Raw genomic sequence first — 12,446 nt, 5'->3', positions numbered from 1 at the left:
GAGGCCGTTCGGTAGACGTTTGTAAAACAGACATCCTTAAGACCTTTTTAAGACGTCTTTGTGCTATCTGGGATGCTTCTAATTGCTTACAAAAAACATCAGGTCGTTTGGTACAATTATAAAAAAAAGTTATTCTGTTTTAAAGGGCGTACGAACACTTTTGTGCGTCACTGTATATTTCGCAATAAAACAGTTTGGGTAAGAATGACGAATTTGAAAAATTTCAATCGCTCACCTTGTACAGTTTGTCGAGATTATACCATACGTCCTCTTCGTCCTGATCCTCGTACTGTGATTCGACAAGGTTGTCCCTCGATCGAGACAGAATTTTCCGTCTCGATACCATTTTTCCACCAAAAGATGGTCAACCTGCATCAGAAGAAAAATATTTTCTCGTCATTTATTTCGGCATCACAGATCCGCCGAGAACTGTCGAACGAAAGGGTTAATAAATACTAAATAGAGATCTCGATTTCACGTATACTGAAATACACGTGTACACGTATATTAAACATTACACGAACTCAAACACGTATACAGGGTGAGTCCGAAGAAACAGAACACCTAAATATCTCCGTTACTTTTCGTTGTACAAAAAAACTTCTTCGGACAAAGTTACACTGTTTGAAGGGCCACATGTAACGGTGTAAGGGAAAAATTTTCAAGGTCATTTTTTTACAAGATTTCAACGTCATCGACATTTTTTAATAGAATGAAGTATTTTTTAATATATCAATCGATGCAGCTGGACATCCGTTACAAAAAAGTACTAACCCATGTATGTCGAAAAGTTAGTAGTTCAGGAGATATTTCAATTTAAATAACTCTAAAACACCATTACTGTTGAAAACGAAATTGAAGATTTGATATTAACGAATTGAAATTGAAAAATTGAAGTTGAAGTTGAAGGGTTGATATTGAAATTAACGTTGATATTCAAATTGCCGTTGAAATTGAAAAATTGAAATTGAAGAGTTGAAATTGAAAAATTGACGTTGAAATTGAAGTTGAAGGGTTGATATTGAAATTGAAGTTGAAATTGAAATTGAAAAATTGACGTTGAAATTGAAGAGTTGAAATTAACGAAGTGAAATTGAAAAATTGAAGTTGAAATGGAAGAGTTGAAATTAAAGTTGAAATTGAAAAATTGAAGTTGAAAATGAAGAATTGATATTGAAATTGAATATGAAATGGAAAAATTGACATTGAAATTGAAATTGATGTTAGCGTTTATTTGTGTAACGTCTTAGTACGACAGTAATGGTGTTTTAGAGTTATTTAAATTGAAATATCTCCTGAACGACTAACGTTTCGACATACATGGGTTAGTACTTTTTCATAACGAATGTCCAGCTGCATCGCTTGATGTATTAAAAAATACCTAATTCCATTTAAAAAAATATCGATGACCTTGAAGTCTCGTAAAAAACTGACCTCGACAGTTTTTTCCCTTACACCGTACATGTGGCCCATCAAACAGTGTAACTTTGTCCTAAGAAGTTTTTTTGTACAACGAAAAGTAACGGAGGTATTTAAGTGTTCTGCTTCTTCGGACTCACCCTATAGACATTCGGGGAAAATAATCCGCAAACGAAAGAAACACCGCACGTTCGAAAGGGAAGAGTTTAATCAATCTTAGTCGAGACACTAAAGAAATCTTGTTTTCCGATAGTTCAATGACAGTCGATTACGATCATTAGATACAAACGCAGCCGTAATCGCCGATCAATGAGTCCGCGGCAAAGATTTATGCCTTTTCGATCGAAAGTTGCTATCGTTATGTAACAGTGTCTATCTGGAAATAATTTCAATTTTTCTGGTAAACTGAAACTGCCCATACTTTCACTGCGCAACTTTTCTGCGACACAGGCAGCGTGATATTTCTTTTTCATTCAAAATTGTTCAGTTCCTAGTTCCATTCACTTTTCCGAATCGTTTCGTTAATAGAAATTTGAATTTTTATCTCTTTTTTCGAATACATTTCTTTATTCGATCTACTACGTCTTTTGCGACGAGACAACGTCTCGTCGCGAGCCGCGTCTAGGCCTAATTGTAAGAGTAAGAGCGATCGAACGGCAGTCATATTTGTGGACTTTGCCGAAACTGGCCCGCACCAATCACCGCGAAGAATCAGCCGCGACGCGAGCGGCACTCTTCGTGGTCCGTGCTTTCGTCTTCTGTCTATATAAGGCAGAACGAGACGAATTTTCACGGGAGTTCACCTGGAGACATTCTCATCCTCGCCAGTCAGTGAACGAGCTCGAATACTCCTGGGTGCTTCCAGGACGCGAGCGCTTCGGTGCTCTTCGATCGGGTGCTTCCGTTCGAGCGTACAGACGTTCCTGCTGGACGACGAGGCCGTCCAGTCCGCAGGTTGAGACAACCGCTCCAGGAGACGCTCCCCGTCGAAACCGCGACGTACCGGAATCCGCGAAGTATCCGCGTGTCCGTTGAACCGTCTCCGGAAAGACGTTCCCGCAAGTCGCGAGAATATTCGTGCACCGTACCAGACCGGCTCGTCGTGCCAGATACCGCTGGACGACGAGATCGCCGTTTTACCCGCGTCCAGAATCCAGCCGCGGTAGCATAGTCCGGAATCGCCAACGCACCGTGTCCGCAAGAAGCATGGTCTCGCTTGTCCGGACCGCACCCGGCCCGTCTTTTAACCCGCGTCCGTAGTTCGTAAGTAGGATAGTGTTAGTTGTAAGTGCGCGTGTAAATTAGTGTAGTATTAGTTGTAAGTGCGCCGACCGAGCCTTGACCGACCAGGCTGACTGTTCGCCGGCCGTTTCTCCGCCGCGTTCTCGCAGAACCGCGAAACTCCGCCGTCGCCGTCGTCGCGTCAGCTACCGCTGTCACGACAGAGATCGCCGCCGCCAGAAACTCGTCCAGGCACCAGGAATTATGATTCAATAAACCTGAGTTTTTACCAGACTTCGCACAACCTTCATTACTTCCATCCTGACGAACCCTGGTAACTCTTGAGCTACAGGGCATAGCGAAGTCGGATCGTTACACTTTTATACTAAAAAAAAAGAAACATTTCTATGATGTCATCTCACAAGGAGAAGGCACGGTCATGGGGTCTCAGATTTTCTCGAAACTTTACATACTGATAGATTTCGTTCTCCTGTTTATGAAAATGTAGCATTATAGGGTCAGATACTCAATAACTTTTCAGATATTTACAATTGAAATTTCATTACAGTTCCGTATAGTTAAGTACAGTTTCGGTTGAAGAAATTGTCAAGTGCTAAACGGCGTGGTGGTAACGCACTAGGTTGCTACTGGAAGGGCCAGGGTTCAAATCCCCCTGTCCACTTTTTCCTTTTTTTCTTTTCAGTTTATCTACTCTAAATGACTTTAATTGATCGGATTTTACACATGAAAAATGCACTCATAATATCCTATTGAAAAGCAATATAATATGTAAATAATAGGGGTGTGCGGGTACCCGAAATTTCGGGTTCGGGTCTGGGTCGGGATCCCGAAAGTTTGCAATACTCGGGTACCGGATGGTGTTCTAGAGTTATTTAAATCGAAATATCTCGTCAACTACTAACTTTTGGACATACATAGTTTAGTACTTTTTTATAACGAATGTCCAGCTGCATCGATTGATGTATTAAAAAATACCTCATACCATTTAGAAAAATATCAATGACCTTGAAATCTCATAAAAAAATGACCTCGAAAATTTTTTCCCTTACACCGTTACATATGACCCTTCAAACACTGTAACTTTGTCCTAAGAAGTTTTTTTGTACAACGAAAAGTAACGGAGATATTTAGGTGTTCTGTTTCTTCGGACTCCAGGGTGAGGACGGCAGGGTGAGTCCGAAGCAGTGTTACCAGACAGGGGTAATCGAAAAGGAATCGGGGGAATACAAGTACCCCCTCTCTGATGACCAGAGTAATATGTGACACGTTGCACGACGAGAATAGAATGAGGCAGAGCGAGGCGAATGGGAGACACATTGCGCATGCGCGACAGGGACTGAACGGTGGAATAGGATAGTGGAAGGGGATAAAGGTGGAGAGCCTGGAGGGGGAAATGAGGTTGGTTTCGACCTCATTCTGGCATCACTGGTCCGAAGAAACAGAACACCTAAATATCTCCGTTACTTTTCGTTGTATCATACAAAAAAACTTCTTAGGACAAAGTTACACTGTTTGAAGGGCCACATTTAACGGTGAAATGTAACTTGAAATTGGTATTGAAATAGAAATTGGAATTGAAATTAGAATTGAAATTGAAATTGCAAATGGAATTGAAATTAGAATTGAAATTAAAAAAGAGAAAGTATTAATTGGAATTGAAGTTGATATTGAAATAGAAATTGGAATTGAGAAGTAGGAATTGAAATTGGAAGTCAAATAGCAATTGAAATTGGAAGTCAAATAGCAATTGAAATTGGAATTGGAATTGAAATAGAAATTGGAATTGAAATAGAAATTGTAGTTGAAATGAAAATTTAAAATAGAATTGAAATTGAAATTGTAAATGGAATTGAAATTAGAATTGAAATTAAAAAAGAGAAAGTATTAATTGGAATTGAAGTTGAAATTGGAATTGAAATTGGAATTGAAATTAGAATTTAAAATAGAATTGTAATTGAAATAGAGGTGGGAATTGAAATTGGAATATAAATTGGAATTGAAATAGAAATTGGAATAGAAATAGAAATAGAGATAGAGGTAGAGATCGAGATAGAGATTGATATAGAAATAGAAATAGAGATTTAAATAGAAATAGAAATTAGAATTGAAATTGGAATTAATACAGAAATTGTAATTGAAATAAGAGTTTAAAATAGAATTGAAATTGAAATTGGAAATGGTATTGAAGTTAGAATTGAAATTAAAAAAGAGAAAGTAATTGGAATTGAAGTTGAAATTGAAATAGAAATTGGAATTGAAATTGGTATTTAAATTGGAATAGAAATAGAAATGGAGATAGAGGTACAGATAGAGATAGAGATAGAGATAGAGATAGAGATAGAGATAGATATAGAAATAGAAATAGAAATAGAAATAGAAATAGAGATATAAATAGAGATATAAATAGAAATAGAAATTGGAATTGAAATTAGGCTTGGAATAGAAATTGGAATTGAAGCAAAAACACTAACTCGAACAAATAATACCAATGCTAATCCTTACTGCTAGATTATGGCTATATAAAAACCACCCTGTTTATGGTGTTAAAGACGTCTTAGAGACGTCTTTTTAGGACGTAAGACTTTCAGACCTAAAATTGACGTAAAATGGACTTCTTTAAAACGTTGTGTGCTATCGGGGCGAGCCGACTTTGACAACACGCGTCTATGTCGCGCTCTGATTGCTCCGTGTTTTTCGTTAATAACTACCTAACAAAGTCGCGGCGGCCATTTTTGCAAAGGAAAATGTTGCTTCAAATGACTTCTGGGAAGCGAAGGAGTTTTGGGTCATCCTGTATAATTGATTCATAAAATTATTTAGTATCAAACGCGACCGCTCTTGTTTTATTTTCAAATCGGGCACAGAGTTCTGCAAATTATCCGATAGAAAGTTAAACTGTTCCAGAGCGGCGCACAGTGGTCTGAAAGCGGCAAAAACCTCATATTTTCAAGTTTCTTAAAAAACCAAATTTTTTATATTTTTGACTAGTAGGAGAGTAAATTCAAACATTTCTAGGATGAATCAGTTCAAAATCCAAATTCACTTTGTTGTAGAACGTCTTAAAGTTGGCCATGCTAAGCATACCTAGTTTTCAGCATAAATTCAAGCGCATGTTTGAAGAAACCGTATGAGCCTGTAAAAATAGTAATGTAAATAATGTTTTCTTTTCTGACTTCCTTCAAGTACGAAGACCCGGAGTAAATCGCAAAAAATGTTTATTTTTAATTTTTTCGAGTAGTTTTGCAGATAATGCTATTAAACGGGGAAAAGAGCAACGTTAATGAAGTTTGAAAGACGATATCTCTCTTGCGCCAAACTGCGCCAAGGTGCCAATGGAAAAATAACGTTTGTAGATGTCTAAGTAAACAATAAATGCAAAGTTCATCTGCGGTAACTTGCGGCTTTGGGTTTTATCTCATGAAATGTCGGTGAGAACGCGTCAAAGAACGCTCTGCTTTCTGGAACACTTGACGTTCCGAACGTTGACAAAACTATTGTAGCGTTATTTGAAGGTTTAATGTTATATTATTATAGGTCGTTGGATTCGTCTTAATACCAGTTAAAATATTATGAAGTAAAAAATATATGTTAATTTTTTAAAAATTGAGATGACCTTCATTTTTTATACAAAAAGAGACTTTTCTTTAATTTTTTGTATTGAAGTTTGTAGAAAAGTGAACACTGATAAACTTTCGTTTGAAAAATTTTTTGTCAGATCATCGGAAATATTTGAAAAATCGTGTTAACAATTCTCACAATGCATACTATTGAAAGAACATGTGCGAACCCGTTACCCACTGTATGTAAAAACAAGTGTAAAATGTAATATTATTTATTATTATTTTATTAATTATTTTTTAATTTATTTACTATTTTTCGTGACCAAAATGTAAATAAACCTTACCTGTATACTGTACATAATAAATTTCCATGAAATTATTTCATTTTATTTTAATTGACATGAAATTATTGTTTTTAAAATTAAGTAGTTATTTTATATGGAGAGGAATCATTTTTTATTATCTTTAATTTAAATTGAATTATATCTCATTTTAAATTTATTTTATATTCAATTTAAGTGTAAAATTTATTATTTATTATTAATTTATTACTTATTTTTTAATGTATTTATTATTTTTCGTGACCAAGAACGGTTACAAACATTTTTTGTCGAGATTTTCCCCGAAATAAAGCTTTCCTAGGGTTTTTGCCGTTTTCTGCCGCTCTCAGACCACTGTGCGTAAGCTAATCATTTGTTCCAGGAACGGTTTGAAAAGATTGAACAGTTGTCCGAAAAAATGTCGTGCCGACTTTCGGTCCACCCTGTATTTCGCGTGTTTGCTTATGCTGGAAATGCATAAACACTCTGAGTCCGGTAATAATTCGCCATTTGGAGAAGCGGCCAGCCTCTTGCCGTCATGGATCAGCAGGGGGAAGGGGAAACAAATGGGCGAACGAGAGTGGCTCGGTCGTTGAAAAATTTTCTAAACGTATTGCGACTGGTGAAGGGGGCAGTTGGTACGGCTCTGCCGGCGCGGCGCTCAGCCTTCGCATTCTTCGGAGAGAAGTGAAAGCCAAGAGTTTCAGGGAAATTCGACGCGGAATCGAATCTCCTTTTTCATCGTCTCGGCTCGGTTACATTGCGATAATTTTTCTCTCGACGTGAGCGTGGCGTAAACAAAACCAAAAAAATCATTCAACTTTTTTTCTCTCGCACATTTGACTAGCTCTCATTGTCAGACCACACGCCTACGGGTCGATTTACTATTTCTAACTAAATTATTAACTAGTTGCAGTGTATTTTCGTTTTCATTACTAAATGTACAGCGCATCGACTATAACCAGAATCTCGTAATTTCAACATTATTCGGTCAAACATTTATTTTACAACCTGAAGGTATAATGTCGAACCGGGTGGGCTTTAACAGGTCTGTCGGAATGGGTCATTTAATGGCGCAATAAACTGGATTTCGTGGCAGAATGTTGCATCGGTGCGCGAAACTATTTCCTTGCAGTTGAAACCAGTTCAAATATCATTAAATATCAACCGCTATTATAACTTCGTATCGAACTCACTCGAGAGATAAAAATCAATCTTGTGGCACATTTTGTCATCTTTAATTTTCCATAGAATGGTCTTATCGCTAGGACGAATAGTTTCCGAGATATCCGCGCTCAGAGTTCACTAATTGCGTTGAAGAGTTAGTGAACTTTGAGCGCGGATATCTCGGAAACTATGCGTGATAGCGAAAAACTGAATCCAATCAATCTTATGACATATTTTGTCAGCTTTAATTTTGTATAGAATGGTCTTATCGCTAGGACGCATAGTTTCCGAGATATTCGCGCTGAAAGTTCACTAAATGTGAAAAAAGAACTCTTCAGTACAGTTAGTGAACTTTGAGCGCGGATATCTCGGAAACTATGCGTGATAGCGAAAAACTGAATCCAATCAATCTTATGACATATTTTGTCAGCTTTAATTTTGCATAGAATGGTCTTATCGCTAGGACGCATAGTTTCCGAGATATTCGCGCTCAAAGTTCACTAAATGTGAACAAAGAACTCTTCAGTACAGTTAGTGAACTTTGAGCGCGGATATCTCGGAAACTATGTGTGATAGCGAAAAACTGAATGCAATCAATCTTATGGCACATTTTGTCAGCTTTAATTTTGTACAGAATGGTCTTATCGCTAGGACGCATAGTTTCCGAGATATCCGCGCTCAAAGTTCACTAAATGTGAAGAAGAACTCTTCAGTACAATTAGCGAACTTTGAGCGCGGATATCTCGGAAACTATGCGTGATAGCGAAAAACTGAATCGAATCAATCTTGTGGCACATTTCGTCAGCTTTAATTTTGTATAGAATGGTCTTATCGCTAGGACGCATAGTTTCCGAAATATAAGCGGAAAACCGAAAAAGGGGACCTTCTACGTGCCCCCCTGCCAAAGTCAAAAAAGAAAATCATTCCTCATTGAATAATAAAAGCAAATAAATGTTTTCATATCAATTAATAGCTTTATCTTTTATTACATTCCCATTTCTTCCCGTTAAATAGTTGTAAGGTCTTGAATCAATATTTTGTGCGATAATTAAAGAACTATTTCAGTGGATTAATAGCAAACGACTCGGAATAGAATGTTCTTCTTTTGCTTCGTGTTGCCTTGAACTTTCTGCATGAAACATCGTATTTACTTTTACATAATGCGGCTGATGCATGGACGAACTCGATGATCTATGATAAGAGAACCTTGAACCTGATTAGTCATGATCGAAACGACAGAGAGATTCAACCGCATTACTCAACTTATAAAATCACCTAGATTTCTCCTCTAATTAGGGGGGGGGGGGCGACGAGCGTTAAGATGCGTTCCAGTGAATATTAAAAAACCGTGCAACATATTTATCAACCTTGCAATGGAATTTCGCGCGATAAAATCGAAGCTATTCATCATCCATACATTAATGAAATTAGAAATCGAGACAGTAGAAACGGATGTTCAGACACCGACAAAGTGAATTCGCTTGTAGCTTGGCACTGTTCAGCCTAAATTTCACGAATTATTTTCAGCCTCCCCTTCGAAAATATAGTTTGGCGCATATCAAAATTATAATAATCTAAAACAATTAGTCTGTAACATAATTCATCGGATTTGTTTTCACAACGTTTCTTCGAAATCGGTTGACGCAGACAAAGACGACACGCATCGAAAGATGTAAGAATCTGTGGATTTTAAGCAGAAACTGACCAAAGTCGCGAAAAAAATCTATGATTTTCACCACATTTAACCAGTTGTAGCTTGTGAGTATGTTAATCGATTTCGGTGGACTGTTCAGCATGTGTATAACTACCTGCATAGCACACGACGTCTTAAAGACGTCCATTTTAGGTCTGAAAGTCTTACGTCCTAAAAAGACGTCTTTATGACCACAAACAGTGTGGTTTTTATATAGCCATAATCTAGCAATAAGTATAAGCATTGGTATTATTTGTTGGAGTTAGCGTTTTTGCTTCAATTTCAATTCCAATTTCAATTCCAATCACTTTCACTTTCCTAATTTCAATTCTAATTTAAATTCCATTTCCAATTTCTATTTCAATTCCAATTTAAATTCCAATTTCTATTCAGTTTCAATTCTATTTGATTAAATTCTAATTTCAATATCAATTTCAATTCCTACTTCAATTCCAATTTCTATTTCAATTTTAATTCTATTTTACATTCTATAATAATTTCAATTTCAATTCTAACTTCAACTTCGATTCCAATTTCAATTTTTATTGTGATTTTAATTGTTATTGTAATTTTTATTTTTAACTTCCCGATTTTATAGGGAAGTTATTGTAATGACCCCGAAAATCGAAAATCGATTTTTTAGCAGATCTTCACGTTTCATAGTCATTGGAGTCATTTTAGACTATTTTTATCAAAATGTTCGTATGTGTGTGTGTGTGTGCGTATGTCTGTTTCTATGTTATCAAATTTTTCGTTAACGTTTTCTGAAAAAGTAACAACGCGATCAGAATGATGAATGATGCAATCGACGTGCCCCGTCGTAACTTAGAGCTGATTAGATTTTGGTCCATTTTGGTCCAGTAGTTTTTTAGTTTTTTTATTTTTTTTCGAAAGAAGTTCATTCAACAATGCAATTTATACGAGAGAACGGAAAGTTTCCACCGAAGAAACAAACGTAATTACACAAAAAAATTTTTTTTTCATTTTTTTAAAATTTAAAAAAAAATTTTTTTTTTCGTACCTTATGCTAATGTTTCCGCTTACAATAATCGAAAATTATCCCAATGCAAGAGTGAATTAATCATCTCTACTCCCAAGAATACATTTTCAAAGAATATCGATGAAAGTACAAAAAAAATTTATATTACAATCTTTAAAAAAACAATCAGTTCAAAACGAATTATTAACTGAGATTAAATTGAAAATTAATATAAACTATATGATAATTATTAATAACATTGATGTTGAAAACGGATTGGTTAATGGAGCACACATGCGGAATATTAAAATTTATTACTTTTCAAGAAAATACTAAAATTCCGTCTATATTGTGGTTAGATTTTCAATTGGCCAGAGTAGGAGTGAAAGTAAGAACTCGTTATCGTGATTATATGAAGAATGCAAATATTCATAAAAATTTAACACCAATAATAAAAATATCGAATCAAGTAAATATGTCGAGTGAGGAAAAATATCAAATCACACGTAGTCAATTTCCAGTGGTTCCTGCTGAAGCGATTACGATTCATAAAAATCAGGGACAAACATACGAGAAAAGTATGTTTGAATTTTAAAACATCAGAAAAACGAACTTTACAAATGTTGTATGTAGCACTGAGCAGAGTTTCAAAATTGAGCGCGGTTTATATATTTTGGGACAATTTAAATTAACAGTATCGCAGAAAACCAAGATCAATACTGCAAACCCGGATAATGAGCAGTTGTATCGTTTGCGAAAAACTAATTAAGACAATTTATTTTGCAACATTAGTATGCTATAACAAGGAACCAAGCGAGCAACGTGCCTGCGATGTTCGTTTAATGCGACGCCATATAGCAAACATTTTGATAAGTAGAAAACTATTGAATTTCCCTGAAAACGTATAATCTTCTTAAAACGTACACTTAATAATGATAATAATATACTGCAACTAACGAATCGGGAAGTTCTTTGTGTGGCTCGTGGAGAGTCACACACCAAATCAAAAAAACATTAATAGCTATAGGTACTACTAGCCATGCGTACCACTAACCCTTTCGCAAGAGCAGTCCTATCCGCGAGCTCGCGAAGCGAGCGAGCAAAAACAACCCTGCGAGCGAGCAACAATAACCCTCTAGTTATTATTTGTATTGGTATTTTAATTGCAATTGTTATTTTTATTACACTTTTTATGTCAATTCCACATTCGTTCTTCTAATAAAGCTATTTACTGGTTTAACTTTAAACTCGTCTTTGTCGAAATCTGTTTTTACTCTTCCCTTCTTTTAACTTAATTAACATTTATGCACCTTTCAGACTTCTTAGAGGCGTCTGAAAGACCTCCCGAATGTCCTACGAATGTGTGCTGAACGTTTCTTAGACATCAACAGACGTCTGAAAGACGTCTTTAAGACAAATCGTTTTCTAACACATGACTTTCAGGAGACGTTCGAAAGACGTTCGTAGGACATTCCGGACATCTCTAAGATGTCCCGTTTTCTAACACAAGACGATCAAGAGACGTTCGAAAGACGTTGGTAGGACATTCGGGGCATCTTTAAGACGTCTGAATGTCCAACTGCAGACGTCTTTGTGCTATCTGGGTAACATACATCTATAAAACGCATGTTTTAAATTTTCATTACGGGCTCTAATAAGAAAGTTTTAAAAAGTGTCTTTTTTATTTTCACATGTAATTCATTAGCAATTGCAATTTTTCCAAAATCTTTTTGCATGTCATTTGGTAAACCAATTCTTCTAATATTTCGAAAACAAGCACAGGTCGTTTGCTCTGATTATAAAAAAGTTATACTGTTTTAAAGTGCGTTCGAATACTTTCGTGAATCACTGAATAGGTGACTATACTATACATATACATATAATATTTATTATAGTTAGATACATTTGAAACAGTTACGTGCTCACACACACACATTACGGCAAACACATTCGAAGTTTAGAAGGCTTTTTTAATATTATATGCAATATTAATATATAATATTGTATTATACAGGGTGTCCCAAAAATGTCCACAGCACATCAAAATTATGATAATTTAAAACAAT

General features: G+C 35.9%; 1 protein-coding gene and 1 long non-coding RNA gene across 2 annotated transcripts in view; both read right to left on the bottom strand.

The window, feature by feature from the left end:
* LOC143218514 (uncharacterized) overlaps positions 1-12,446 on the bottom strand; it is a 145,773-nt gene that overhangs the window by 90,274 nt on the left and 43,053 nt on the right. The gene's annotated exons all lie outside the window — the stretch shown is intronic.
* The window catches only part of Exp (expansion), a 63,066-nt gene that overhangs the window by 43,140 nt on the left and 7,480 nt on the right, over positions 1-12,446 (bottom strand). The window contains exon 2 of the mRNA XM_076443695.1: positions 236-369. Coding sequence (XP_076299810.1) covers positions 236-346 — 111 coding nt within the window. The 5' untranslated portion in view covers positions 347-369. The remainder of the gene's footprint in view (positions 1-235; positions 370-12,446) is intronic.

The sequence above is a fragment of the Lasioglossum baleicum genome, chromosome 19, assembly GCF_051020765.1.
Source record: "Lasioglossum baleicum chromosome 19, iyLasBale1, whole genome shotgun sequence".
Lineage (NCBI taxonomy): Eukaryota > Metazoa > Arthropoda > Insecta > Hymenoptera > Halictidae > Lasioglossum > Lasioglossum baleicum.
The sequence above is the reverse complement of the archived record's forward strand: the minus strand, read 5'-3'. Positions and strand labels throughout refer to the sequence as shown.